The 27,903-nt window shown below is 55.5% G+C and overlaps 3 protein-coding genes across 11 annotated transcripts; 2 read left to right on the forward strand and 1 right to left on the reverse strand.

Annotated features, from left to right (window-relative positions):
• Positions 1–1,457: 1,457 nt before the first annotated feature.
• Positions 1,458–9,775, reverse strand: LOC135314308 (protein PML-like). Of its 2 annotated transcripts, none has more exons than XM_064456852.1 (9): positions 9,664–9,775; positions 8,324–8,888; positions 7,368–7,945; positions 6,873–6,925; positions 6,296–6,376; positions 6,005–6,206; positions 5,262–5,311; positions 2,417–2,573; positions 1,458–2,324 (listed from the first exon to the last, which is right to left on the reverse strand). In XM_064456852.1, the coding sequence occupies exons 1-9, from the start codon at positions 9,713–9,715 to the stop codon at positions 1,750–1,752; spliced, it is 2,313 nt and encodes a 770-aa protein (XP_064312922.1). In that variant the 5' UTR covers positions 9,716–9,775; the 3' UTR covers positions 1,458–1,749. The 2 variants fall into 2 exon arrangements, with proteins under 2 accessions (XP_064312922.1, XP_064312920.1); XM_064456850.1 differs by having other exon boundaries at positions 8,324–8,891; positions 9,664–9,773.
• STOML1 (stomatin like 1) lies at positions 9,674–16,494 on the forward strand. 7 transcript variants are annotated; one of them, XM_064456854.1, is made up of 10 exons: positions 9,674–9,757; positions 10,808–10,903; positions 11,022–11,180; positions 11,380–11,486; positions 11,633–11,782; positions 12,283–12,486; positions 13,332–13,560; positions 14,185–14,400; positions 15,486–15,619; positions 15,972–16,494. In XM_064456854.1, exons 1-10 carry the CDS (start codon positions 9,754–9,756, stop codon positions 16,005–16,007), a joined length of 1,335 nt encoding a protein of 444 aa, XP_064312924.1. In that variant the 5' UTR covers positions 9,674–9,753; the 3' UTR covers positions 16,008–16,494. The 7 variants fall into 7 exon arrangements, with proteins under 7 accessions (XP_064312924.1, XP_064312925.1, XP_064312928.1 ...); XM_064456855.1 differs by having other exon boundaries at positions 16,030–16,494; XM_064456858.1 differs by having other exon boundaries at positions 14,185–14,324.
• Positions 16,495–17,573: 1,079 nt separating this feature from the next.
• LOC104039615 (PML nuclear body scaffold) lies at positions 17,574–27,806 on the forward strand. 2 transcript variants are annotated; one of them, XM_064456860.1, is made up of 8 exons: positions 17,574–17,704; positions 18,419–18,897; positions 19,865–20,442; positions 23,039–23,076; positions 24,111–24,342; positions 24,812–24,870; positions 25,592–25,730; positions 26,378–27,806. In XM_064456860.1, the coding sequence occupies exons 1-8, from the start codon at positions 17,678–17,680 to the stop codon at positions 27,133–27,135; spliced, it is 2,310 nt and encodes a 769-aa protein (XP_064312930.1). In that variant the 5' UTR covers positions 17,574–17,677; the 3' UTR covers positions 27,136–27,806. The 2 variants fall into 2 exon arrangements, with proteins under 2 accessions (XP_064312930.1, XP_064312931.1); XM_064456861.1 differs by lacking the exons at positions 23,039–23,076; positions 24,111–24,342; positions 24,812–24,870; positions 25,592–25,730; positions 26,378–27,806 and adding an exon at positions 21,655–23,028.
• Positions 27,807–27,903: the final 97 nt, after the last annotated feature.

The raw sequence follows: 27,903 nt of genomic DNA on the forward strand, positions 1-27,903 counted from the left end.
TGTTTCTGGGGGGCTCCCAGAAGATGGGGGTCACGTTTCCTCCCTGTCTTCCCCCAGTTTTCCAAGCCTGGCAGTTCTTACCGCACCTTTTATGACACCAAATTGAGTGGGGAAGTAGACACTCCAGAAGGGAGAGCTGCTCTGCACAAAGATCTGGATAGGCTGGAAGAGTGGGCCAGCAAGAACCTTATGAAGTTCAACAAGGAAAAGCATAAGATCATGCACCTGGGAAAACATAATCCGGGAGTGCAGCACAGACTGGGATCCACCTGGCTGGAGAGCAGCTCTGTGGAAAGGGACCTGGGGGTTCTGGTGGCCAGAAAGCACAACATGAGCGAACAGTGTGCTGCTGTGGTCAAGAAGGCCAACAGGATGCTGGGTTGCATCAAAAAGGGCATCGCCAGCAGAAAGAAGTCATTATCCCGCTCTGCTCAGCGCTTGCCAGGCCACACCTGGAGTACTGTGTACAGTTCTGGTCCCCGCTGTACAAAAAGGACGTGGACAGGCTGGAAGGGGTCCAGAGAAGGGCCACCAAGATGATCAAAGGACTGGGAAGCTGCCATATGAGGATAGGCTGGGAGAAGTGGGTTTGTTCAGCCTTGAGAAAAGGAGGCTTAGAGGGAATCTCATCACCATGTACCAGTACTTAAGGGGTAGTTACAAAGAAGATGGAGACTCCCTTTTTACGCAGAGTCACATGGAGAGGACAAGGGGGAATGGACAAAAATTGTTCTTTGGGAGATTCCGATTGGACACCGGGGGGAAATTTTTCACACTGAGGACAGTCACCATTGGAATAATCTCCCCAGGGGAGTGGTTGACTCGGACACGTTGGACACCTTTAAGAGTCGTCTGGACAGGGTGCTGGGCCATCTTGTTTAGACTCTGCTCTTCCTAGAAAGGTTGGACTAGATGATCTCTGAGGTCCCTTCCAACCTGTGATTCTGTGATTTTCAGAGAGGAGACCTTCACCACGTCCCTTTCCTGCCCATCTTCCCCCACCTCGAGCCACCCAGAGGACCCGTTCATCGCCCCTCACCCTTCTCCCTGTGTGCCCGATACAACAGACCGGACGCCCCGGTGATGGTCGCAGTACTCCCAGTTACAGGAGCGACCAGCGGTTGGCTCCAGGGATGCGTGATTGGCACTAGTGGGTGTGCGTGCACAAGCACGGGAGCCAGCCCTTGCCCGCCCGGCCGTGTGCGGCTGTACAAAGAGGACACCTGGCGGTGTGAACCCCGCACTGCCTTGTCGCAGGCAGCCCCGGCTGGGGACACCGCTGGCAGCCTCTGCCGGTTACCGGGGGCCCCATCCAGGCTGCGGGCGTTTGGGGCAGGTGTGTCGTGGGCAAGGTATCTGCTGCTGCCCGAGCAGGGCGAACAGTGCTCTGAGTATCTTCCCTCCTGGGAAAAGGAGGGGTGGAGACACCCCAATAAATTTTGCTGAGTTGCACTGTGTAGTTTATATAAAGATATAAATTTATAAAAACGTATAAATTTGATTGTGTGGTTTCTTCCCCCTAGCCCTAACCCAGGGTCCTGAACCTCTTAAGCCTCACCTTAAGGTGAGGCTTAAGGTCCTGAACCTCCCTTAAGCTGGGAGCAGAGCGAGCCTGCAAGTCCTGTTTGATGCTGCTGCGAGTAACCCTGCACAGGATGCAGGGATGGTGATCATCCCTGGCAAATATCCCTGCAAACCTGGCATCGTTATCCTGAGACCTGGCCAGCTCAGCTCACCCCACAGTTGTGTTCACGCCTCTTCCAGCTCCCAGAGGATGAGGTTGCGCCGGGCCAGGATCTTGGCCGCTCTCCTGGTAAGCAGCTTCTCCTGCACCAGGGACCGCAGGATGGTGTAGCTCTGCAGGTTGCAGTGGGTGAGCATCATCCCCGCGTCAGGGTGGGCAGGGAGCTCCAGGGCTACCCAAAGCTCCTGCAAGGCCTTGGCTGTGGCCAGCGCACTGCCCTCATTGAGCTGCTGCTGCAGGTGCCTTCTCAGCAGGCTCTTCAGTTTGTAGGACGGGGCCTTGGGCAGCTTTTCTTTGATCAAGGACAACATATCCATGTAACCGTCCACAACATGGCAGAAGTCCACTTTCTTACCTGTGGCATCCAGGGCTTTAATGAGAGCAGGCAGCTCCAGCGCCCAGAAGTTATAGACAATGAGGATGGGCCTGGGGATTGGGAAGAGGTACCAGAGGAGGTGCTGCATCCCCACCTCTATAGGGACGCCCTGGGAGAGCAGCGCCAGCACTGACTCGGGTGTCTGAATCAGTGTCTTGAAGGTGTGTTCTCCATTGGCTGCTGCCACCTCCATGATGTGCTGGGCTGTGGAGGGGAAAGGATGGGGCTGGAGTAAGTATTTGGGGGTCCCCCTCTCCACCCCCCAGCCCCTTGTGTGTGGGAAAAGCAATGCTCACTTTTCTGGTCAACCTTCATGCTGAGGAACACCAAAGTGCTCAGCTCCGACCCGTTGTCGCAGGGGCTGGTGGCGCCAGTGTTGTGGTAGGGTGAGGTGCCACTCCCCAACCACACGGGGCTGGAGGGCTTCTTGCAGTCCTTGGGCTTGCTGGAAGCCTGCAAGAGATTGAAGAAGGGGGCCAAGTCCTGTCTGCTTGCTTGAACTTGGATGGGAAGGCATGAGGAGCATGCTTGGGTGCACCATTGGCCATGGGCAAGGATCTGGTGGTGTGCAATGCCATGACACCCATGGGGTCTGATGTCCCAGCATTGCCAGCAATGGGTTGGGTGTGTGTTGTCTCTCAGGAGTGGGCTAGCCATGGGGAGCCCTGCTGAGAGCCCAAAACTAGGGTCTGGGCCAAGTGAGCAGATCCCTGAATGCAGCTCATCCTAAGCAGGGGGTGGGATCCAGGCAGTGGCCAGAGGGACACAACAGGCAGGTCCAGGGACTTGCTGTCCCTTTCTGCACATCTCACGTGGATGCAGCTCATGCAAGGACATAAACATGGCTGAGCAACCTCACCACGTGAGATACTGCTAGACTTAAATATCTGGTTGGTGTCTAGTGGAAAAGGGGACTGAATTGGGCTGGGAGGAGGTTTGGTGCCACTCCAGGCTCAGCAGATCCAGTGCCTACAGTGGTGCTTCCCAGGGGTGAGTAAAAGCAGCCACACACACCATCCCCTGTGCTGCCTCAGCAGGGATGGACATCCACAGCAAATATCTCCCTACCAGAAGCGAAGGACAGCAATACTTTCAAGAGGCCCCAACCTTGGTTTTCCTCCCTCTTTCCCCCAAGGACAATCCTGCACCCCTTGCCTGGGCACCCTGCAGCAATGGGGCATCCATCTCTCTCCACACCAGCTCTCTGCACCTTCATCTGCAGACCAGGAGTGGTGGAAATGTGGTTGGACCAATGTCTGCAGGCACGTGAGCAAAACCAAGCATTCCCCAGCTCAGGGGATGTGGGATTGCTTAAATGCCAGGTTAAAATTAGGCAGTTGAAGGGCATATGGGGTTGCTCTGTCTGAGAAGGGACAGAAGGATGGAACCAGTGGCTGGGTGGTGGCAGTGCCCTGTGTCCCTCTTGCCTGGCTGTGCCCAGAGTGACCCAGCTGGCCTGAGTGAGTTAGATGAACCAAACTCGGCAACAAAAATGTGTTTGCAGATGCTCTTGTTACCCAAATAAGAAACAAGCAATTGAATTTCTATGCAAAAAGGTTTTATTGAAGGGTTAAGCAGAGAAGGAAAACATGTGGGATTTATGCAGAGGCAAATCACCCAGGCGGACACACACACTTGGAGCACCGTGGTGGCCATGGGCAATGGATCCAGGCAGAGCTGGGCACTGGCAATTCTCTTGTGGCTTCAGCTCAGCATACAGAGCATGACAGTCCCCAGTGATCCCACAAAGGTTCCTCCCCAGCCCCCAAATCTCCTTTTAGATGTCTGATCCTCTAGGCAGGTCCTCAGCCCTTGCCCTCCACCCCCTGAAGGCTGCAGTTTCCCTGGGCTGCATCCCTCTGCCTCATCCTGTTGCTCAGCCTTTTTTTCCCACTTAGCTGATGCTTTCCCACCCTTTTCCAGGGTTTAAACCAATTTTTCCCAGCTCTCAAGGTTGCACTTTTCTCATGCCCAGCACCAGACCATCAGTGAGATGTTTATACTCTTGGGACCTCTTTTTTCAGCCTGCACCTTTTCTACACCCTTAAATCCACATCATACAAAAGGACACCTGAGTCACGCAGGGATTTCTCACAGCAAGATGCTAACATTCCCAAAACCCCCAGCCTTGGGATTTTTTGGCACTAGCAGGGAGTGGGGACAGGGTTTTAGTCCCACAACTCTTTTTTTCCCTCCGTTAGAGATGAATCAGGAGAGCAAGGAAACACAGGAAAGGAAAAAATGAATAAGGAAGCCAGAAGCAGGCTGGGATTTAATCTGGAAGCAGCTTTATTGAAGAGTAAGAAGAGCTTCTGCATTAGTTTATAAAAAAAAAAATTGGGGCTTTTAACCCCTCATTGAGCCAGTGCTGGAAAACCAGCCCCTTCCCTTACCCCAAACTGGCCACGCTCACCTCCATTTCCAAATGGTCCCCCTGCTTGTGCTCATGATGGACTATCTCAGCAGGGATCCCGTGCCCTTGGTTCATCTAACCACCTTGGCCAGGGCCATTTGGTTACAACACACCAGTTTGCAGCATCGGTGTTGTGAAATATCACTGCAGGAAGCTCGGAAATGTTACTTTGAGGATGCTCAGATGGTCCCTACCTGCTCTGGTGGCTCCCAGCAGCTTCTCAGCCTGTGTAGGCACAGGACTAGTGAACTTTCTGAGCATGGATGCTACATTAAACTCACAAACTTGATTTTTATATAATAGGGGCTTTTTTTTAAGCTGAAAACAACATTCCAAGCAAGGCAGAAAGGAAGAGGCCATACAGACCAACTAAAAAGGGTCATCTTGGGGGACTGGTTGTTGTGGGATCCCATCTCAGAGCAAATCAAGGTGGGGTTTACTGCCTGTGAGAGAGGACCCTGGCCACTTCAGAATACCAGGAGATACTGGCAAAGGTCTTAGCCCAGGAGGACTAGATTTGGGATGGCCCAGATTCCCTGCTGCTTGGGACCAATAAAAGGGGAAGAAAAAGCCGCAAGCATGTCTCTGGCTGGTGGTAGGAAGGGAGGAGGCTCAGGTCTGAGTGTGGCTGGAGGAAAGGGAAAGGCACCCCAGAGATGACGGGGTGCAGCTGCCTCTTCTGCCTGCAGTGTGGCTCAGCAAGAAGAGAGGTCTGGCGTTACACTCACCGCCGTGTCTTCCTCGCTGTCCTCTGAGCTGATGATAATGCTGGTGTCTTCTGTGGAAGGAACAGGAGGGTGCTAAAGCTTCAGGACTGTGATATTGGATCACACCAGTTTTCCCATGGGACGACTGACCTTATGTCCTGAATTTTGCAGCAGAAGGCAAACGCTTCTACCAGGACTATGAACCACCCAGCCCTTGGGTGCTCTTGGATTCACCCCAAGTGGGGGCAAACTTGCCACTGCTGCTTCACCCCCATGGACCCAGTACCAGCCGCTCGAGAAGATGCATTTCAACCTCCCTCCTGTTTGCAGAGCTGAGCCCAGGGCCCCTCGCTGTGGGATGCTGCAGCAGGCTGGAGTGGGGCTGGGTGGGCTCAGGAAAGAAGATGTGTTTTGCTAAAAATTGTAGTGGTTTTTGCCCCAGGAAAATCTAGAGCTCCTGGAGCAGGAGGTAGGGGAGTCTCTCTGCACACTTACCCTGCTACTATGCTCTTCCCCAGGCTTGGTTTTTGGCTACCTCAGAGGCAGGACATGGAGCTGGATGGAGCATCCACATCCACCCCTGAGAATTGCTCTCATATTTACCTGCTGGAAACCAGCTCCCACACTCTGCTTCTCTGACCCAGGGGAGGTTGGCCAAGGCTCTGAGTGCATGCGGGTGCACAGAGGCTGGGAAAGATGGGAGACCCCCCCGTATAGGGGGGAAGACATGGGGTAACAAGGAGGGCTACATCCCCGATCCCTACCTGCATTAACGGCGTGACTGCTGCTGCAGTTCTGGCTTGGCGTGGAGGTGCTGGGCTCCCTTCTGCCATCCCACTGGGTTGAACTGGGATGGCTGGGGTCTGGCATATTCTGGCACTCCAGCTTCAGTAGCTTGGGTGAGATCTGGCTGCCCCTTTCCACGCAGTTCAAACTCCGCTTGGGCCATGTGGTAACAGGGAGAGCCTGGAGACAGGAAAGCATGGAGGATATAAGGTGCTGGGGTGGCATCTCTGGGACCCCAGAGGCTCCTGCCTTGCTGGGGCGGTTCTTACCTGGATTGCATGCATCTCCTCAAGGCTGATGGTGAAGGTGGGCATGATCCTCTGGCTCTCGGGCTGGACCGGCTCCTCTTGCTACAGAGAGAGCATGCAGCAGTTAGGGTGAACCTCAAGACCACTGACCCTTCTGCAGGGTTGAGGTGTCCCTGAGCAGCAGGCAAAGCTGTGTGGGGCAGAAACACCCTCAGCAGGGGGGGAAACTGAGGCACAGCCTAGCCCTCCAGCTTGGCTCAAGGCTTTTGCCTGAGCTGTGGGTGTTTGGCAGTGCTACAGGCCAGGGAGGCTATGGTTTTCCCTGCTGAAGATGAGGGATGAAACAGCAGACTTGGAGAAGCGGGATGGGATAAGAGCATGCCTGGGTAGCAGGAAACAAAACAAGTTCCTCTCAGCCCAGGCAGAAACATCCCTGGGGTTTTGTTGTTAACAAAGAAATGGGAGTGATGGGCTGGGAAGGGGAAAGCAGTCCCTTGAGAAAGGCTTGCAAAGGTGAGAGAAGGGGGGATCCACATCTCGGCTGATGCAGGAGCCCTTCCCACATGGCAGCGCACTGAACAAAACACCAACATCTCACCAGGTCGTTCTCCAGGGCCACCTCGACCATGGGGACAGCTTGGGAATTGTTATCTGCAAGGGAGAAAGCGGGGCTGCAGTCCCAGATTGGAGCCTCTGGAGCTCCCACCCAGCCTCAGCAGCAGCCGAGCTGGGAAGAACCCATCCAGCAGCTGCAGCAAGGAAGGGGCATCACTGGTCTCCTTCCCATTTCCCAGCCCTTCTGTTTGGGATGGCACAAGGGGTTTAGGAGCCTCTGGGGACCCAGAAATCAGCATCACCAGAGTGTGTCAGATTGGTGGGAGACCAAAAAGGGGGCTCTGGCCATATAAGCAAAGGAGCAAATCTTGGACCCAGTGGAAATAAGCACCCTACAAGAGTGAATCTGGACTTGTTTTGCTGCAGGGAGGTGGCTCTGAACCATGCAGGACCCAGAGCTGGGTGATGGCTTTCTGAGCTGGCCCAACTCCCCACTGCCTGAGGGATGGCTGTGTCCATCCCCATGGCAAGTCCTCACCTGGGTGCCTGGTCACGCGCTCCACCAGTGCCTGCAGCCTGGCTCTGCATTCAGCAAAGTCCCCAGGCTGTGCTCGGTCCCTGGCCACCGGTGGCTGCAGCCACTGCAGTTCCTTCAGTGAGTCCCTGATGAAGGGCTGCATGTCCATCACCTCCTGCTCTGTGGCGTAGAGGCTCATCTTCTCCACCAGCCGCTCGCCTGCCTCCATCCGCCGCAGCACCCCTTCCACGTGCTGCAGCTCCCTTGCCAGGTCCCTCTGGCCCTGCTCCTGCCGTGCCTCCACCAGCCCCAGCAGCTCCTCTTCCTCCTGCCGGATCAGCTGCACCAGCTGCTCCACGCGCTGCTGGATCAGCTCCCGCGTCTCCCGCTGTGCCTGCTCCAGCCGGGTGGCCTCATCCTGCAATGCAGCATAGGTGGCCTCAAAGTTGCTTCGCTTCTGCTTCAGCTCCTGGCTTATGGTGCCCAGTTCCTCCTGCCTGCGCTGGGTCTCGCTGCGGATGTCGCAGAAGGGGGTATGCTGACTGTCCAGCAGCGCGCATGAGCAGCACAGTGCCTTCTCACACTTGTTGCAGTAGATGCTGGAAGGAAACGGGAGCATCCTTCAAAGCCTGTATGTGACCAGTGGGAGAAAAGCATTTCCACTGTGCTGGACATGATTCCCCCTCCCCAAGGGACAGCTGAGGCATTTAACAAGAGGAGAAACTGAGGCACAGGGCAGGAAAGGGCTTTGCCTCCCATCACCAGCTGCAGATGTGGGCAAGAAGATGGGTGTTTAACCCACCTTTGCTCCCCCCCACCTGCTCCTGCCAGGGTCTTGACAGGGTTGCAGAGGTCTCTCTCCAAAGGCAGGTGATGAAACCCCTTTAGCTCTGCCTTCCTGGCAGAGTTGATCATGGAGCAGCAGCCCCAAAGCCCTTGGTGCAGGATGGGACCCGGGGACAAGGCACCACTCTCACCTGGAGATGTGGCCTTGGTTGGCGTGACCAGGACTGGAGCAAAACAGTTTGCAGGACTTTTTGGTGTCTTCCAGGAACCGATGGGCTGACTCAGCACGAAGGTCCTCCACCCTTCTGGCCTCATGGCTCCTCTTCTTGAAGAACCACTGGTGGTCCTCAAAGCACTTGGTGCAGAGGAACTCTTCACACTCGGGGCACCACACTGCCGCCGCTTCCGTCCGGCACCGGCTGCAGCTCAGGCCACCACTGTCACTGATCTTCTTGTAGGTGCTAAGCCTGGCCTGCAGGTTGGTGAAGAGCAGGTTGTCCATGTTGGGGATGCCACTGGCCTGTGGAATGGCCATCCGGCACACGGGGCACTGCCCGATGGGCTTGTTCTCACTCAGGCAATCGAGGCAGAAGGTGTGGAGGCAGGTAAGAAGCTTGAGGTTGCATGATTCCTGCTGGCAGCCCTCACAGAGAATGAACTGGAAGTCATCCTTCACCGTGGGTGGCTCGGATGGAGGGGAGCGTGGGGGTGTACCCAGCTGGGGTCCAGACTCCATTTGGGCAGTGGCACCGTCTCCTTCTAGGTGGAATGTGGGGAAAAGACCCCATTGGAGCATGTGTGATGGAGAGGGACGGGAGGCTCAGTACCACCCGTGGGGGCCATGCAGGCCACCCATGAGCAGCCCACTCCAGGGAAGGGATAAAGGAGCCGCAAACTGGGTGAGCAGCTCCTCTCCATCCCTCCTGCAGAGGGCGAGTGGGTGGCAGTACCTCAACAAGGCAAAGGGTGGTCGCCCGGGCAGATTCCCTGCTGGCTGCAAGGGATTGTACTCCTTCCCGCTCTCAGCGTGGGACTCTTGGAGGCTCTACTCCTCCCTCCCCAACCTCTTTCCCTTCGGGGAATTTTTTATTTCAAAGTTGGGGGGGGGACCGGGGGGGGCGGGGGGGGGCGGAACAAGGGCTGCAAAACGACTTTTCTTTCACTTTGCCGCCACTGCCTCTTCCCGCCCTGCGAGCGGGGAGGGAAAGGTGGGTCCTGGCGACGGTCCCCCCACGTTTCCTGCAAAACCTTCGGGGCAGCACCGGAACGCTGGCACCAGCCCTATCCCCAAAGGCGTCCCCCTCCACGCCCCTCGCCCCGCCTCGCCTACCCCAGCCCGGCAGCGCGGGCAGGAGCCCCCCGACTAAAGCAGGGACGACACCCCAGCCCCTTACCACCTCTTCCCCCATGCAATGCTTTTGCACCCTGAAAAAAACCGCCTCCCACCCAAGCAGACAGGCAATTCCCGCGACTCCCTCTGGGGGTCCCTGGCCCAGGCTTTGCTCCCCGTCCCGTCCCACCTCCCCCTTACCTGCTGGGGAGCTGGGGCCGGGCGGCTGCGGAACGGGGGGTCTACCGGGCATGGGAGCGGCCGCGCCTGGAAGCGCTTACCGGAGGCTTAATGGGTACTTTCGTTTCCCGAGGCTGCCTGGGGGAGGAAGAGGAGGAGGAGCTGGAGGGAAGGAGGCGGGGAAGGCAGAGGGGTTCTCCGGGTGGGAGCGGTGCGCGGTACCGGGGGACTGGTGGGTGGGAAGGGAGCGGGGCGGAGCAGGGGTTCCCACCCGGGCAGCCCCCTCCGCCCTGCCTGCTCCTGCCTTCCCTCGCCCTGGGGTGCCGGAGGAAACCTCGGGGGGTGGGGTGGGGGGGGGGATGCTGGCACCAGGGAGGATGCCTGCACCCGGGGGCTCGGATGGCAAAGCTCTGCTTCAGCTGCCAGATAGGACCCCCCGAGCTACACCGGGGTACACGTCTGGGTGCTGGCTTGCCTGCAAGGGCTGCTGCTGTGTCTGGGGCAGTGCCCCAGGCCCCCGCTGCAGCGAGGGTGGGGGGCGGAGTGGGAGTTAAATCTGACCCATTGCCACCCCCTGTCTTCGGAAGCACTGCTCCGGGCTGCTCTTTGGTGTCCGCTACCCTTTGCAGGCCGGTGAGACGGGATGGGGGTGGGGTTAGCATGGTGAGAAGGCCACACTGGAGTAGGAATAGCTGGGAAAAATACCTCCCCTGATTTCCGGTGGGGCTGGGGTACCCTGTGGAGTCCCCCAAAGTGTGTGTGCAATGGAGGACCCTGTCCTCCCTATGGCCAGTGGGGCAGTTCCCGGGCAGGGCCTCGCCGGAAAAACTCACCAAGCTGTCAGCCGTGAGCCATTTCGTCCCTGTGCCGTCAGCAGCCACATGACAGGCGGACCAGGAAGCGACAGCCGCTCCCTCCTTCCCTGCCACAGCATCCTCGCTGCAGCCTCCAGTCCCCACGGCCACAGGGCTGGTGGCCGGGAACACCCCAGGGTTATCTCCCAGCATCAAGGGGGTGCAAAGTAGAGGACGGCTGCTGGGCTGTGGCTTTTGTCTCCTGGCTCGGCTCCTGCTCAGAGGGTCACCGGGAAGATGTGAAGCTCCCAGCCCCCAGCCTGGGCGAGACCCGGGCAAGGAAACCCCCTGAAGGATATAATTTCTTCTAGCAAGCATCCTCCATGATAACAACAAGGCTTGCAGCTCTTCTCCAGCGTGCCTCCAGTTGCTCGTCGGGGCAGGGAGGTTTGCAGGCAGCCAGGCAGGTGCGTTAGATCAGGTCAGGAGCTGGCAGAAGCCATGCTGGCCACAGAGATGGCTGCCATGGCAGCAGGGAGCCAGGCTTAGAGGGCTCCAAGCACTGGTAGTGGGGTCTTGTGCAAGGCACCAGCACCATGTTCAGCCGGTCAGGATACCAGGCCCTTCCTTTGGGAGACTTTGACCGCTTCCAGCAGTCCAGCATCGGGCTCTATGGTGCCCAAAAGGGCTTATTCTCCTTCGGATCCAAGCAAGACCCTCTGGGCCCAGCTGGGAATACCACAGGTGAGTCCCAACCTTGGAGGAAAGTTGCTGCCTTCCTCCCTTTTGCCACTTTTGCTGTAGGGTGTTGCACTGGCTGGGTGCCCCCACACTTGTGGTTTCCCTGGGGTGCAGAGTGCATGGGGGGAGAGGCTCAGATGGGGGTTCACAGGCAGGGCAGTGGGTTTTGGAGCAGGTACATCCCCCTTTCACGCCCCTGCAGATTCCTCCCAGGGTTGGCTGTCCTGGATCTGCCATGGGATTATCACTTCCTTGGTCTTCTTGCTGATGGTTGTCACCTTCCCTATCTCAGGATGGTTTGCCTTGAAGGTAAGGGAGGAAAGCAGGTGAGGAGTGGGATGAAAACCCATCCTCCAATGGCAGAGACCATTCCTGGCTGTCCCTGGTCCCATTGCTCCTGGCACTGCAGGACCCAGGGTTTTGCTTCTGCCCTGGTCTAAACTTTCCTGTTCCAGATTGTGCCTACCTATGAGCGAATGATCATCTTCCGCCTGGGCCGCATCCGGGCACCGCAGGGACCCGGTGTGGTCCTGCTGCTGCCCTTCATCGATCACTGGCAGAGAGTGGATCTGAGGACGAGGGCCTTCAACGTGCCCCCCTGCAAGGTGAGCTGCCTTGGGCCTCAGGGCAGGATGGAGAGACGTCTCTAAAATACCCAGACCAGCTAGATTTTGGGATGGTCTGACCCTTGGTGCTATGCATGGACACAATTTTCAGTTCCTCCATCCTCACAGCGAGGCAAGGAGTGTTGTAGCTGGTGCTGTGAACCCAGACTCCTCACCTGCCTGCAGTTGAAAAACCCCTCTTGACTTTGCACACGTTGTTCAATGCATGTTCCTGGCTGGAAACACCTCAAAAGTATTGATTCCTATCTTTTCCAGATGTCTTTCAACAACAGTCCTATGCTGGAAACTGGCCTCACCATTCAGACTAGACCAAACTTAATCATTTGGGTTGCTTTTGTTTCTAATAACCTTTTAATAAAGAGCTCTAGAGCTGGTTGCCAGCTGGGAAGGAAGTGCATGCCTTTGCTCCCAGGCTCTATTCATAAGGGTTGGGCCACGGGACGAACAGGGGGAGAGATCCTGACTCCTCTCTGTCCCAGCTGACCTCCAAGGATGGGGCGGTCATCTCCATGGGTGCTGACATCCAATTCCGGGTGTGGGACCCCGTGTTATCTGTCATGATGGTGAAGGACCTCATCGCAGCCACGCGGATGACGGCACAGAACGCCATGACCAAGATCTTAGTGAAGAAAAGCCTCCGTGAGATCCAGGTGGAGAAGCTGAAGATTGGGGAGCAGCTGCTGGTGAGTACTGCTCCAGCCCTGCGCAGAGCTCCCCAGGCCCCCCAAACCCTTGGGCTTTTGGTGTGGAAGTAACAGTAAGGGAAAGCTGTAGCTGCTGAAAGTCCACCTGGCCATGGACCTGGCCAAGGAGGAGAGCTGCAGAGATGTGGTGATTATTGGGGAGCTGATATCTTCAGCCTGTGGGTCTCTGGAGTTCTGTGGCTTATCTCAAAGCGTTTTGGCCACACAAAAAAGTCTGCGTGTTGTCAGCAGGCTTAAATTCCACCTCCATACCTCTACCAGGAAAAAGTCTGGAGGGGGCTGCAAAGTGGAAAAGGGGCTGCAAAGTGGAAGAGAGAGAAGCAGGACAGGGCGGTGGCACAATGACTGGCGCCCACAGCTGACCTGGGTCAAGAGCTTGTGGGTTGAATGTCTACAAGGGAGGATATAAAAGGAGGGTGGGGGGATATACTGGTATCTCTGGGGAGTCTGGGCTAGTTTGGACGTCAGAGATGCTGCCTGGTGGAGCACCATGCCAGGCCACGGTGCCCAGGGGAGAGCAAGGAAAGGGGCCGGCCTGGGAGGGAGCCACAGAAAGGGGAACAACAGAGAGCTGTCCTCCCTGTCCTGACCTCCTCCAAACTGGGAGAGCAACTGGGCAAGCAGGGTTGAATGTGAGAGTGGACAGCTTGGTGGAGATGGACTACTGAGTCTGGTTCAACACCCTGCATTTAAAGCTGGTGGGTAAGAGAAGTGTAAGCTATGGGAATGCCCATTCTTGAGGGTGCTGTAGTGGGTGGTCTCCATGGCCATACCCAGCTCTGTGTGGGCTGCCAACACCTCTCCCTTTCTTCCTGGCTCTGCAGCTGGAGATTAATGACATGATCAAGTCCTGGGGCCTGGAGGTAGACCGCGTGGAGCTGAGCATGGAGGCCGTGCTGCAGCCACCCCAGGAGAACCTGGTGGGCCCTCTGGCCACCATGCCACCCGTGCCTGGGCTGGAGGGGCTGGATGGCACCATTCAGCAGTTGGCTGCCCATTTCCTCAGCAACACCTTGGCTCTGGCAGGCAGTGGGACTGGCACTCCAGAGGCAGGTAACCAACCTAGGGCTGCAGCTTCTCTGCTGGGTGATTTCCTCCTGTCTGGTGACCTTTGCGTCTGTTGGCTGTTTGACAGAGGAGTCAAAGTCCAGGAAATACCACACTCCTGCAAGCATAGCACAAACAGGCTGGTAGGGAGGAGGAGACTGCTTTGGGCACAGCTCCATATGGCATATGGCACAACCCAACATTCTAACAAGACATTGGGGATGGGAGTGGGGAGGGCAGGAGCAGATCTGCAGGAATCTGGGCTCAAGACCAGCTCAGACGTCAGCGTTTCCATCAGGCAAACCCAAGCCTGAGCTTGCCGAAAGAGTCACATCTGAGGACAACATGGATTTTTTTCCAGAAACCCTGCACCAATTTGTGCCTCACTATTTCTTTCAAGGATGACTTTCCACCCCCTGGTAACAGTGGAAGAGTAACCCATGGCAGACAGAGGAGCAGGCAGTAGGAACTGGCAAAACCATGTTGTTCTCTTCTTGCTTAGCTGGAAACTTGCTGGATAAGTGGGTTTCTTTGCTCTGGAGGTCTTTTCTGGTGGGTCCATGCAGACCAGGAAAGCTTACCACCCGAAGGTGTCCTCTCAACCCACTTCTGTCCCATTGCCCCCTGCAGACAGCATGGAGACAGTGAATGAGGTGGAGCCTCCCACCACTCCCCTCCTCACCACCAATGGCAGCGCCTGGAGGAAGCCCAGTGTGGATGAACTGTTCTCAGCGGTGGAGCCCATCCTCTCCGAGGCCCTGGTTGGCCAGGTGGGAGCATCCTACCAGGTCAACATTGCCCTGCCCAGTGGCGCCTGGAGCACCTACTTCATAGACCTCTCCTCAGGTCACTGCTCTTTGGGGTTGTTGTGTTAGAGGCGGGAGGGTGTTTCGTGCCTGTGTCTGCTTTGCATGCTGCGAACCTCATTGAGCTTGGTGGTAGGGGGTCCCAAACCAAGCCCGTTTGGTAGCTCCTTGAAAGGCACCATGGATCCCTCAGCTGAGCACTGTTTGGTGACCATGGCCTTGAGTCCATGCTCCCTGAAAATCCAAAGTATAATTTGTTTTGGGTTAAACCCATGAATTTTCCTTCAGAAAGAGAGTATTGATGGAAAATTGGCAGCTGGGTCTCCTCCTGGCTGACCAAGTGGGATAGCTCAGAGACGTCAGGGTTTGTTGACTTTTGTATACCATCAGCCCAAAGGGGTAGTGATGGAGGGACATGCATGGGCAGTGCCTTGGGTCACTGCATTGCTGGAAGATGTCCTCCCAGCACTCTAATCCATTCCGCTATGGGTTCTGATGGTTTTCCTGGTGGCCATGTGTGCTGGTTTTGGCTGGGGTAGAGTTAATTTTCTTCATAGTAGTGAGTATGGGGCTATGTTTTGGATTTGTGCTGGAAACAGGGTTGATAACACAGGGATGTTTTAATTATTGCTGAGCAGGGCTTACACAGAGTCAAGGCCTTTTCTGCTTCTCATGCCACCTCACCAGCAAGCAGGATGGGGGGCACAAGAAGCTGGGAGGGGACAGCTGACCCCAACCGACCAAGGGATATCCCACACCACATGACATCATGCTCAGCAATAAAAAGGTGGGGGAAGGAGGAGGAAGTGGGGGATGTTCAGAGTGATGGCCCCATACTAGCTACTATGAAGAAAATTAACTCTATCCCAGCCAACAGCAGCACACCCTGGCAAAAGGAGGACAGGGCTTGGAAGTGGACCACTGTAACATGACATTGGTGGAGAAATACAAGAGAAATTTATTTCCGTAAGCAGTAAGGACTCCTGTCTCCAAAATCCCCCTTCCAGGCCCTTGTCTGTCATCTGGCCCAACTCAACCCATGTGAAACAGTTGGGGAAACACCAGAAGGCAAGACTGGATCTTGAAGCCGCTGTTTCTCCTTCTCCCACCCATCATGTCCTACAGGCAACGGGCGAGCTGGCCGTGGTGTGCCCGAGGGCAGCCCTGATGTCATTCTCGAGGTGGCAGAGAAAGACCTGCAGGACCTCTTCTTGGGTGACTTGCGCCCTTTGGGTGCCTACATGAGCGGGAGGCTGCAGGTGAGAGGCGACCTGCACCTCGCCCTGAAGCTGGAGGAGCTCGTTAAGGCGATGAAGCAACGTAGATAGAGCATGTGTGTGGGTGTGTGTCTGTGTGCATGTGTCTTTGTAGGTGTGCAAAAGCAGGGGACTTATAGGGGTGCTGTGCGGTGGGGGCCTTGCCCTTCTGGAGGTCCTGCTGCTCTCCCCATGGAGGCTGCACAGGACTGGGTGAAGATCTGAGCAGGGAAACTGAGGCCGAGCTCCATTGCCTGTCCTTGCCCTTGGCTTTACCTCCCCTGCCCATCCTTTGCCTACAATGTTATGGGATGGGAACCAGTTGGCACCCCACCATGTGCCATTTTGCTTCCAGATCCCTTGGCCAGTATGCCACCAGGGCACAGACTGATGTCCTGCTGTCCCCACAACAGGCTGCGTGGCCAGACATCTCAGACTAGAAGGGGCATGAGCTGAGCATATTGGACTGGGAAGAGCTTGGGGACACTGTGGCCAAGGGCAGTAGTTGTGGGGTGGGGTGGGCAGCCAAAGCGGGATGTGAGAGCCGGCTGGACCAGGCTGGGATGCCACCAGCAGGCTGGGGTTGGGGTCCAGCATGGCACTGCTGACAGGGTGCTGACATTTATGGGGAAGGAGCAGAGGTGGCAATTTGGGAAAAGACCTTTCTGGAGGTACTCAAGACTTCCCGACAAAGTGGTTTATAATAATTCATTATGCTAATTTGTGCTTCAGAGTGCTTTTGCATGCATGCTGTGAGGTCTGTCCGCGGAGGGTGTGTGGACTGTATATAGGCGTATATAGATATTTATTTATTTTGTAAGCTTCCTTTCTATCAACTCTCCATGGACAATAAACCTGGTCTGCAGCCTTGTGCTTGAGCAGTGGTGGGCTGATGATTTCTGCAGGCAGACGGTGCTGCACCCCTTGGTGCCTCAGTTTCCCCAAGGGACCCCAAGGTGCTGTGTAAAGAGTGCACATGCTGGCCAGGGCATGGGAGCTGCTGCCAGTCAAGGAGGCTGCATGATGTGACTCTTTCTTTCCATACGGTCACAATGAACACGTGAAGTCCTGCCAAGATGAGAAATAGTTGTCAGGATGTGGCATGGCCCATCCAGGCATGCTCAGGTCCCCTACAACACCTAGCACCCCAGGGATTAAAATGTGTTGGAGTTCCAGGCAGCTTTATCAGCCTCCAGGATGTTTGCTGGACCACTGGGACAAGGCTGACTGGTCTTGCTGGCCTGGCCTGTTTACACAAGGGGCTGCTTGCCAGGATGGGGGTCAAGGAGAACAGAAATATTTCCAGAATTGAAATGTTTCTAATTGAAATGTTTCATGGGGTGCATTCAGACCAAACCACCTGCTAAATATCTTCTTCAAGGCCTGGGGCTGGGTGGCACCAGCCTCGGCCAAGCTTTGGAGACCCTACAGGCATCAGAAGCCCCAAGGACAGGTGACAGGAGTGCCTCCCCATGCCCTCTCCTTTTTGGGGTTCCCAGGCTGGATGAACCCTGAGTGCTTCTGGTGGTTCCCTGTTCATGGTGTTTCCTTTTCTGTGGTGGTCCACTGTTCATGGTAGTCCCCTTTTTGTGGTGGTCCCCCTTTCATGGTGGTCCCCGTGGTGCAGATGGCTGCGGGGTACTGATACCCTGCAGGAAGCGGCAAAGGAGAGCCAGGACACAGCCAGCCCCCCCCCCCCCCCCCCCCCCCCCCCCCCCCAGGACAAACGGGTATGTGAAAATGCTCGCCAAGGGCAGAGGGACAGTCCCTGAGCCCCCTCCCAGCAGGGCACTGGGGCTCTGCAATAAATTTCCAGGGGGATGCGGCTCCATGGGGAAACGCATAGTGAGGGGAAGCTCTTGGGGTCCCCTCCGGGTTTCTTCCCTCCTGGCTAGCCGGGAAGGGCTTTTCAGGCGCGGGGGAGGCCGGGCTGGGAGCAGACTGCGCAGCTCCCCACCCGACACGAAGGAGGAGTTATCTGCAGCGCAGAAGAAACCGAAAGTGCAGGCAGCGCAGGCAGCGCAGGCAAGCGGGGGGGATCCCGGCCCTGCCCGTCCCGCCATGGCTGGCTCCGGCACCAGCACCAGGGTGAGTGCCGCCTGCGCCCGCCATGGATGTCGGGGAGATGCGGGCGGTGGGGGCGGTCCAGGCCACCACGGGGTCCCCAGCCCTAAGGCGTGGCCAGGGTGGGGGCATGGGGTTAAGAGTTTTGGGGTGTTCTCCCCCCTGCCTGGTTTGGTAAGTGGCAGGGAAGGGGGGCTGGCCCCAACCCGCCCCCCCTCCCTGTTACCCACCAAACCAAGTCCCCAGTCCAGCCCATCCCCCCCCCTCCCGGCCCTGTGGAAGCGCAGATGCGGGAGGGAGGGAGGGAGGGAGGCAGGAGGCCAGAGGGATGGGCTGAGTGAGGGGTGTGTGTGGGGTGATGGCTGGGAGGATGGTCCCCACCCTACTAGGGTGTCATCCAGGGATCTTTAGATGCTTCCTCTGTGCTGCCCCTCTGCAGCCCTCCCCAGCCCCATAGCCAGGTGGACCGCCCTGTTTCTTTGCTAGAGGGATAGGAAGCGTTCAGCAGAGCCCTGTCCATCCAACCTTACCATGCTGTGTCAGCCATCTCTGGCCTTCGTACAGCGCCTGGGCATCGCTGGTAGGAAGTGGTTGCTCACTGGTTGCTCCGAGGGTTTGCAGGTCACGTCCCACCCCTAAGATGTGATTTAAGAAGCTCTTAAAAACATATCCTAGGACTTATTCTTCTTCCCCTTTTCGTCCCTCCCTCCCCTGCTTCTCCTCCCCCACCCCCCAAAGCTCCTGGGAGATGACTTCCAGTTCATTCTTTGTGAGGGCTGCCAGCAGGAATCAACCAAACTCAAGCTCCTCACCTGCCTCCACACCTTCTGCCTTGATTGCTTGAGCAAGAACAAGGCTGCTGGGCAGTGCCCCGTGTGCCAGACAGCTATCCCACAGGCCAGTGGCATCCCCAACACAGACAACCTGCTGTTCACCAGCCTGCAAGCCAGACTCAAGGTCTACAAGAAGATCGCTGATGGAGTTGACCTGCTCTGCAACAACTGCAAGAAAGCTGGTGAGTTCTGGTGCTCTGAGTGCGAGGAGTTCATCTGCACCAAGTGCTTTGAGGTCCACCAGCGCTACCTGAAAAGGGAGAGCCATGAAGCCAAGAGGCTGCTGGACATCAGGGCATCGTCTGCTAAGGAATTCCTTGAAGGCACCAGGAAGACCAGTAACTTGTCCTGCTCCAACCCAATGCACAAGGGCCAGACTGTAAGGTAGGTCTAAGGAGGTCTGTCCCATCTGAGTGGTTTCTTGTCACAAATCTGTTCGGGCTAGTCCATGATGGGTGTCCCTGTCCCTCTGCTGCCCTGATTGCCACCCTGTCATGGAGAAGCTGGGTGGGAAGTAGTGACCGGTGGGCTCTAGGGCATGGAGGGAAGGTTTGGATGAAGTGATTTTGAGCTGATGATGGGGGAGTGGGAACAGGATAGAATGAGGGAGGGTAGTCTGTGGGGTGCTCCTTGTTAGCGTGAGGAGGGTGAGGTTGATGCAGCTTAGCAAGAAGAATGCCTGTTGCTTCAGCTACCGTGATGGACAGCAGAGAAAGGTGTGTTCTGCTGATGGTGCTAGACCAGCTTGGAGAGAATTTGGGGAACAGCATGGATGTAATGCAGCACAAGGTTTAAAGGCCCTCAAGGGAAAGTCCAAGTGAGAGGGGAAGGAGCTGGAGCATCTGTGGATGCCAGTACTCATGCTATGATGGATGCTATGATGCTATGATGCCTCAGGATGTCCCTAGCCCACCACTTGCGAAGGCTACCAAGACTTATATGAGGGATGGATGATAATGTCTGCTCCCCACTTCTTATATTCTTGCCTTAGGCATCTTATTGAGATAGGGTACTCTTTGGCCTTATATTCTTATACATAACCCCAATAAGCACTCATTAAAGGGCAGAGACCTTATTTCTTCACTGCCCTTGCAGTGTACAGATGAATGTCTACCATAATGCTTGCACAGTTACCACACTGACTTTAGCCAGCCCAGCAGAGGAGCAAAAACCATGTGGGGACAGTGAACCAACATATTTTTTTGCATTTGGGAGAATATAAAACCAAATGCCTAGCCCAAACTTAGTGGTAACTTAAATTCAATGAATGAATCAATTTGCAATTTGGTAAATGAACGAATTGCAAAGTGCAGGGTCTAAATCACTGCTCTGCTTGTCCTTGGCCTCACAGCATCTACTGCAACAAGTGTGAGAAGGCACTGTGCTGCTCATGCGCGCTGCTGGACAGTCAGCATACCCCCTTCTGCGACATCCACAGCGAGACCCAGCGCAGGCAGGAGGAACTGGGCACCATAAGCCAGGAGCTGAAGCAGAAGCGAAGCAACTTTGAGGCCACCTGTGCTGCATTGCAGGATGAGGCCACCCGGCTGGAGCAGGCACAGCGGGAGACGCGGGAGCTGATCCAGCAGCGCGTGGAGCAGCTGGTGCAGCTGATCCGGCAGGAGGAAGAGGAGCTGCTGGGGCTGGTGGAGGCACGGCAGGAGCAGGGCCAGCGGGACCTGGCAAGGAAGCTGCAGCACGTGGAAGGGGTGCTGCGGCGGATGGAGGCAGGCGAGCGGCTGGTGGAGAAGATGAGCCTCTACGCCACAGAGCAGGAGGTGATGGACATGCAGCCCTTCATCAGGGACTCACTGAAGGAACTGCAGTGGCTGCAGCCACCGGTGGCCAGGGACCGAGCACAGCCTGGGGACTTTGCTGAATGCAGAGCCAGGCTGCAGGCACTGGTGGAGCGCGTGACCAGGCACCCAGGTGAGGAGGCAGCTGGCCAGGTAGGCTCAGCAGGGGGAACTGAAAGCAGAGTTGAAGGTTATAATCCCTGGTTAAACCATATTCTCCATGGGTTTCAAGTTTCCTTGCATGTGGTCATTTCATGGACCTGTGCCTCCAGCCTTTGCTCATGCGGTGGGCACATTCCAACCTCCCCCAAGGATGGGGTGCAGTTATTGAATCCATCACTTCCAAAGCAACACTTGTCTCTTGGCCTTGTGGGGTATGGCAGTCCCCCAAATGCAGTTGTGCTGGGAGGGAATATGGTGAATCACTTGGGATGGAGCCATGCCATGGGTTGAAGGGCAAGGGAGGTGGGTGGCACGTGGAGACGGGGCACATGGAGCAGGGGCTCACAGAGGCTTGTGGTGGCAAGGAGGAAGCAGGTGGAAGGGTTGGATCAGCCCTGCACCCTTTCTGAGAAATGTTTGTGCTGATGACATATGCACGTCCCTCAGGGGTCATAACCATCCTCCAGGCCTTAGCATCCTGCCGCCTACTGACCACTTCTGCTCCTCAGATCTCCAGCCCATTTGTCTTTGCTCAACCTTTGTCCACAACCACCTGGTGCAATTCCCCTTTTGGGTTGTTGATTACTGCCTTGGGATGGCATATCCAACTGGGAAGGTGAAATGTTCCCGGGGAGCACTCCCCAACAGGGATGGCAAGAGGTCCACAACCACTGCTGGATTTGCCCAGGTCTTCCCCCAGCTCTTCAGCAGCAGAGCTGTGGTAGAAATCCTGGTGGTTTGGAAATGGTGAAGGTCTTGGCCTCTGTATTGTGTGCAGGGATGGTGTGCTGGAGGATCCAGGTTTGGTCAGAAGGTGGCAGCATCCTTCCAGAAAATGGGGGGAAAAAAAGCAACGGGAAGAAGAGACTTTGTTGAATGTTCTGCTCCATCCCCCTGCTGCTGTCTTCAGACCTGGGCTGTGACCAGTGTCCTCCTTGGCTCTCTGTGAACATCCACCACTGAGCTCCCCAGGGTGAGCTCATGAGCTATGGATGGTCCATAGAGAGCCCGGGGTGATCTCCTGGATGGAGCTTGGGGTTTCCTGGGGACAAGCTGCCTCCCATCCCACTCCTTGCGTCTCTATCATGTGATAGGCATTGTCCCTCTGTCTCCACTCTCCACCTCACCAAGGCAGGCTGAAAGGACCCTCTGAGCCCTGATTCTCCCCTCCTCCTCCCTTCAGCCTCCCTTCCTGCGGCAGGTACCTCCGCTCCCCAGCATGATGCCCTGTCCAAAGACAAGACCATGCTGATCCTTGACCTCGAGCATCCCAGGGAGAATTACCAACCACATGAAGGTCTCCCCGTGGGGCTGCCTGCTCACCACCAGCCCTGTGCCCTGAAGTCAGACCCCTCCAGCAGCAGACGACACATGTGTCCAGACCAGGGAGGGGATATGTTCCCCACCCAACCCACACCTCCAGCCCTTCTGATGCAGAGGGATGAAGAAGCAGAGGAAGACTCGGAATCAGCCCATGGGGACACTATGCCTCTTCCCAAGAGCATCTCCCTGGACTCCCTGCAGGAAGATTTTGGTGGCTGGGCCAGGTCCAATGTGCAGCAGGCGGATGAGCTCCTGAAGATTGGTCGTCGCCTCTTGCGAGCTCAGTGCAGGGCAAACAGGCACCTGGTGTCCATGACCAAGGAGATCCAGGCCATGTCCCTCTCCCTGGCCACCATCGCTTCTGCTGTGGGACCCTCACTGCAGCCCACAGCCAGCCCACAGGACCCCTCCACCGCAGACGTGGACTGGCCATCGCTGCCCTCCAACCTGCAGGATTTATTCCCTCCCAGCACCCCACAGGAGAGTGAACCACTGGTCCCAGTGGTTGCCATGGCCCCTTCCTCCAGCAGACCCCCTCCTGCCTCCCCCCCTGCCAGCCCAGCATGCTCAGAGCCCCAAAGCCCAAATTCTTCTGAGGGGGAATGCCCCAAATCAAGGCTCACCACCAGGGGCAAGCGTGGTGGGAAATCCAACACCAGACTTCAAAAGCGGAGGAAGAAGTGAGGGTCTGCAAACCAGAACATTTGCAATGGACTGCACCTGCTTGGAAAACCCTTTAAAGGTCCCAATGGAGACCAGGCTCTCCATCTCACCTTGCTATGCCAATAAATACCACTGGAATGAACAGTGAATTGGTCTTTTGCTGGGTTTGGGAAGGCAGCATCTCCTCCATGAATGAGCCCTCACCACTGCATGGCAATAACTTGCTTGGCAATGGCATGATCTTACTAATTTTCTTTTTCCTTTCCTTCCCAGCAAGTGTGAGCTCCTGGCTATGGGTCTGGGATGGGGGGTAGGGCAGCAAACCCATATGGGAGAGCTGGAGGAAAGGCTTTAGTGCAAGGAGGGGTGAATGAGGGTGATGGGGCAGAATGGGCACCTCTCCAGCCCAGCATGGAAGTGCAGTGCTGGATTTTGGCCTCAGCAGCATCTCCAAGAGGTGACCCTCCAAGAAGGTGGCCCCAGAGCCACCTGCACCTTCTGTAGAGTCTTTTCTTGCTGTTCTCAGACATCCCCAGCATTGCTCACCCTTCTCTCAGGTTGCTGTGCTTTTCTTCTTTCAGAAGCCACTCCAGCTCCAGCCATGGAAATACCCCACCAGGTAAGACTTTGTTTTGCTTGCATTGCTCTGGGATTTTTGCCTCATGGTGTTAGTCGGCAGGAATTTGGGGCTACCCTCAACCCTTGCAAGGTTGCTTGAGCTCTGTCACTTGATTGATGTTTTCCAAGTTCTCTTTTGAAAGAGGAGATCAGCCAAGCTGGCTGGGCATAGGGCTGCAGAGCCAGGGCACACCTCATCCCCTGAAGGCACCTTTCTGGGTAAGGTACAAACATCTCAGCGTGAGACATGCTGCTACATGCACTGTAAAGAGCTCTCGTAGGCATGGTGGCTTGCAAGTCATTTCCTGCCTGCACCCTGCCCTGCCCTGTCCAGCCCACATCCAGGGCTAGCAGGGGAGAGATGCTGTGACTGGTTGTGATGGATTTGGAACCCCCAAACACATGTCCCACAAGAAGGGCAGAGCACCAGTCAAACAGAAGTGGCCTTCAACAATGTTGAAGGCAAGCTCTCTTCTGATTTCCAGACCCATAGTGCGTGAAGGACTCATCTAGCATCAGACCTATCTGCCTTTGCCTGGGACAAAACGCCATCACAGGACTGGGGCTGGGGACCCCCAGGCTGCCCCTCTGCAGGGCATATCCCCAGCCACCCCAGCCTGGGATCAGAAGGGCTTAGCCCTGCCTGCAAGCACTGCAGAGCCTTGGAGCCTTAGGGCTAAGGCAAGAAGATGATTTATTCCCACAGCTGAGGAAGGGGAAGTTCCCATCTTATCCTTTGCAGCTGTTAAGTACAGTGGAAAGTTTTTCTGACCCTTGTCAGGCAGAGAGTGAACCTTGACCAAGGCAGTTGGAGTGGCCACAACCTGGGAGAGCCAGGGGCTTCGAGCCAGAGATGAGGTCGTGGTGCTAGGTGACCTCAGAGCAGGAGAGACTATCTGGGCAAGCAGAGCACTTGCTTTAGGCAGGGACAAACCCATGTGGTCAAGCTTTTTTGGCTGTGTCCCCATGGCAAAGGACATTTCCATCCCAGACGAGGCGGGATTGCTCTCACTGGGCTCCTCTTTGCACGCTTAGGTCTCCACCTCGGTAAAGAGGAAGAAAGTCCAAAATGCGAATGTCCAGACATTGCAGGTGAAGATGATAAAGGTTGAAGACGACAATGACGGGTGGAACCAGATGGTGCTACAGCAGCCAAGCTGCTCAGACCAGCCTAGGACCAGCTGTTCAGTGTCCCTCACGTCTTTCACCAAGGAGGACAGCCTGCTGGAAGATGTGCCAGATGGCAACGGTGGGCTGCACAACTCAGGTAAGTGGTGTCTAGAGTGGTGAAGCCACAGGTAGACTTTATGGTGTGTAGGCATCAAGGCAGGGCAGTTTGCAGCATCTCCATAAACCTTCCAGGAGGATAGTTATGTGCCAGCGCATTGTCTTGTTCAAAGACAAGATCTTTGGTGCAGATTGATGGAGAACCAGACTTGTTCTTTCAACTGCTTGCATGCTCTTAGGCTACATGATGCTGCATTTTGGTCCTCTCTCCCGCTGCAGGATTTTGCCCAGTGTGTACTCTGTATCTGTGGCTCAAGGGGGAATCAGTCCTTTTTCAGGTGGACCCTGAGGGCAGGGTTGCTCCCTGCTTGCTCCCCACCCACCTTGCTGGCTGTCCAGGCTATGTCTGGCATAGTTGGTGATGTCAGTCAGGGGACCATTGGCCCTGGCACTCACTGCAGGGGTGGACAGTCCCACATCTGAAAGGCACATCTCTCCTACCTTGGCAGACAGCGATAGTCTCTCCTTGGACAGCTATGAGGAGGACAGCACTGATGAGGAGTCAATGGTGAGTGAAGCTAAAGGATTTTCAGTGCTTGGCCCTGCATTGCTCAGTGTTTAAGCCATGAGGCTGGACCATTTGGTGCTTCCAGACCTTCAGGACCATCCCATAATCCCCCTTAAAGCCTGGCAAGGAACTTGTGAAATCCTTCCTGAAATCCCCTCTAGCTCCTCTCCTTCTTGGGGAGTTGAGCTGCCCAGCAGCTTGGAGACCTTGGTATATAGTGTCTTGGTGACATCAAGGTGGTGAGCAGCCAAAATGAAGGCCAACAAGAAGAGGCAGTCCAAAACTTCACCTCCTCTTTGAGGCTATGGATGGATGGGGTTTTGTTGTTACTTTGCAGCACCAAGCAGTTCCCGTGACAGTCTGCATGACCAAAAGCTGGTGAACAGCTACTCAGAAGAGGTTTTAGAAAGGCCCTTGGCTCACAGCCAGAGGGGAGATGTTGGGTAGTCCCAACTTTTCTGTCACTTTTGAGCAGAAAGCCAGTCAGGAAGAATCCAAGTGAGCCGTCTTACATGGATGTGCATGGAATATGCATGTCAATTTGTTTTGCGGTGCAAATATTTATGACCAACCAGAGGGACTTATTACACCCTAAGTCCTCTAGCAGGTAGTTTGAGTAGATCCCTGAGCTTTGGTACCCTCCAGGACACACGAGCGCCCAAAGCTGCTGCCCTGGTTCTTCCTGTGATGTTTATTAAAATCAAATTGTGTGCCCTTCCAGGACTCCAGTCTGCTAGATGACCTCAGCAACATCCTCGACGAAAGCACCAGCGAAGACTACTTGGGCATTCCCATCAGCAGCCAGAACATATTGGACACAAGACAAGGATCCCTGGTCTTCTTTGACGTGAAGATTTTGAGTAGGCTCTTAAGCGGGGAGTCCCATGTTGCAGCCAGCTCAGATCCCCACATCTGTCAGTGTCTCTTTTTCTTGAGGAGGGGAAGTTCAGGCATGTTCACCATGGCCTTGGCTGTGTAAGGGAGAGGACAATATCCTAAGCTCCCAAGAGGTCTTGCCTTTGAGTTTCATGATATCTGGAGGAACGTGGAGCCCATAGGACTGTGGGGAGATTTCTCTGCAATTCCTCAGCCAGTTAACCAGGCCTTGCGCCGTTTTGTCAACACGGGCTCCCCTGCTTCTCCTTGCCATGGGTCAGTCTGTCTTGGGTGAGGTAGATTTTACTTTTGAAGCCCCTCTCCTTAGTCCACCCTCAAAAAGCTGTAAAATCCTTCATGTTCCTGGTGGGGGGAATGGTTCTGCTGCAGGAGGTGTTAGTGTTGATGGGAAGGACACTCCTGAAGGATGTTGGAGACGCTGGAAGCTGAGGGTGTGACTGAATGGTGGGGAGAGGTGAAATGACGGATCAGTCCCCCAGCTGCTGTCAATGGTGAAGGCTGTCAGAGGCCAAGCAACTCATAAAATGTTTTATTTTCCTACTAAGTAAGAGACTAATTCTGCCTTTCCTCCCTCTCCAATCCTCTTTCCCTTCCCCCTCCTTTCCTCTAGAAAATGAAAGCATTCAGATGACGGTGGTAGATGGAGAGAAAATATTCCCAGTTCTGATTCAGCCAGTGAAATATCTGTCCAACTTGATGGCTAAGAACAGCATCTGTGAGCTCGGTCTGAGGAATCTGCTGTGCTACCTCAACACTGTCCACAGGCCCATCCTGGGTGGCTTTGGTCTCTGGTCACTGCCCCTTCCCACCCTCTTGAAAGCATTGACAGTCATGGACAAGAAAGAGGAGTTCAGCTCTGTGGTGTATGGTTTCCTGGACATTCTGCCCCTGATTAAGGAGGAGATCCCCAAGAGGGATAACTACAGGCTGAAGAACTTGGCCAGCACTTACCTCTGGTGGCAATTCAGTGACTGCAGCACCCTGGAGAATGCCAACATCATGAAGTACCTGTGTGAGGTCCTGGACGTCAACCTGGTGAAGAAACCCAGGCTGATCCTCAGTCAAGCCAGCCTGGAGTCCTTCATCTCCCTCCAGCCCTTGCTGGCTGAGAAGCTCCTCACCAAGCAATCAGCCCAAACATTGGCTACCCACAACATCGGCCTCTCTGAGCTGTGGTCCTGCTACCAGCACAACCCTGAGAAGGGGCTCCAGAAAGTACGCTGTCTCATCAACGCTTGCCGGCACAGCTCCGAAAAGAAAGTCCGAAACCTGAGCAAGGTCCAGGTCTACTTCCAGCACCAGGAGCAGTTGAAGACCCTGGCAGGCAGCAGAAGACCCTGGCAGGCATCAATTTCCCAAGAGCCATAAAAAGCAAGGAAAATGTTGAAGGATGCTTATGCCTCTCCTGGAGCGAAATCCTGGCTCACATCAGTAGTTTTGACTTCAACATTTCCTCCCTGCTCTTGCCTGGGGTGATGAGTCTGGGTCTCTGGGGTGTGGTAGTCTCTTGGTGTCCTCTCTCATCTAAACTTGTGCGAAGGTGAAGAGGTAAGGACACCAGCTTGGCTGGAAGATGTTCTTCTCTGATCCAACACCCTGCAGCCACACTGTGCCTTTGTTTCCCCGCTGGATGGATCAAGCCAACTCTTGGGAGAAATCTTTCAAACCGTTTCTGATCTGGGTTTTTTGGGGGGTCAGTGGGATCCAAAGCCAGCTGGAGAAACAGCAGCTTGGGAAACTGGTTTGGTTTGGAAGGACCAAGGATGGTGGTCATTGCTAGGAAGGAGGTTGGGCAGAGCTGCTCTGTTCCTGTGAGCTGCTGTGTGTGATGCAGCTGTGGGAAGAAATAAAAATCCTCCTTCAGTCAGCAGGGGTATGAACCTCCTAAGTGGGCAAACAGGGGCATGGTTTTCCTACCTCATCCCCTGATTTCCAAACTCAAAGATAGCCAGGGAATTGTACCTTCCTTTGTACTTCATTGCTTTTTGGCTTCTGTGCCTGCCTACAGATGCAGAAGAAATAAATCATTTTTCTAATTTGTTGTCTAATTTCCCTTTGCTCCCTGTTCTCACAGTACCCACCTGCTCAAAAGGGCAGATGTGCAGGGTGGTGGTGCTGCAGTGATGGGTGCTCTGC

The sequence above is a fragment of the Phalacrocorax carbo genome, chromosome 7 (genome assembly GCF_963921805.1).
Source record: "Phalacrocorax carbo chromosome 7, bPhaCar2.1, whole genome shotgun sequence".
In the NCBI taxonomy this organism is placed as follows: Eukaryota; Metazoa; Chordata; class Aves; order Suliformes; family Phalacrocoracidae; genus Phalacrocorax; species Phalacrocorax carbo.

Excerpts from the sequence above, each read along its gene's own strand:
- LOC135314308 (XM_064456850.1), bottom strand. The coding sequence starts at position 9,715 with ATGCCCGGTAGACCCCCCGTTCCGCAGCCGCCCGGCCCCAGCTCCCCA. Across the intron at positions 6,926-7,367 it reads GCGCGTGACCAGGCACCCAG|ATAACAATTCCCAAGCTGTC; the intron begins GTGAGGACTTGC and ends TCTCCCTTGCAG. Across the intron at positions 6,377-6,872 it reads TGGCCCTGGAGAACGACCTG|CAAGAGGAGCCGGTCCAGCC; the intron begins GTGAGATGTTGG and ends CTCTCTCTGTAG.
- STOML1 (XM_064456853.1), top strand. Across the intron at positions 13,561-14,184 it reads GACTGGCACTCCAGAGGCAG|ACAGCATGGAGACAGTGAAT; the intron begins GTAACCAACCTA and ends TGCCCCCTGCAG. Across the intron at positions 14,401-15,485 it reads CTTCATAGACCTCTCCTCAG|GCAACGGGCGAGCTGGCCGT; the intron begins GTCACTGCTCTT and ends CATGTCCTACAG.
- LOC104039615 (XM_064456860.1), top strand. The coding sequence starts at position 17,678 with ATGGCTGGCTCCGGCACCAGCACCAGG. Across the intron at positions 20,443-23,038 it reads GCGCGTGACCAGGCACCCAG|AAGCCACTCCAGCTCCAGCC; the intron begins GTGAGGAGGCAG and ends TTCTTCTTTCAG. Across the intron at positions 23,077-24,110 it reads CCATGGAAATACCCCACCAG|GTCTCCACCTCGGTAAAGAG; the intron begins GTAAGACTTTGT and ends TTGCACGCTTAG.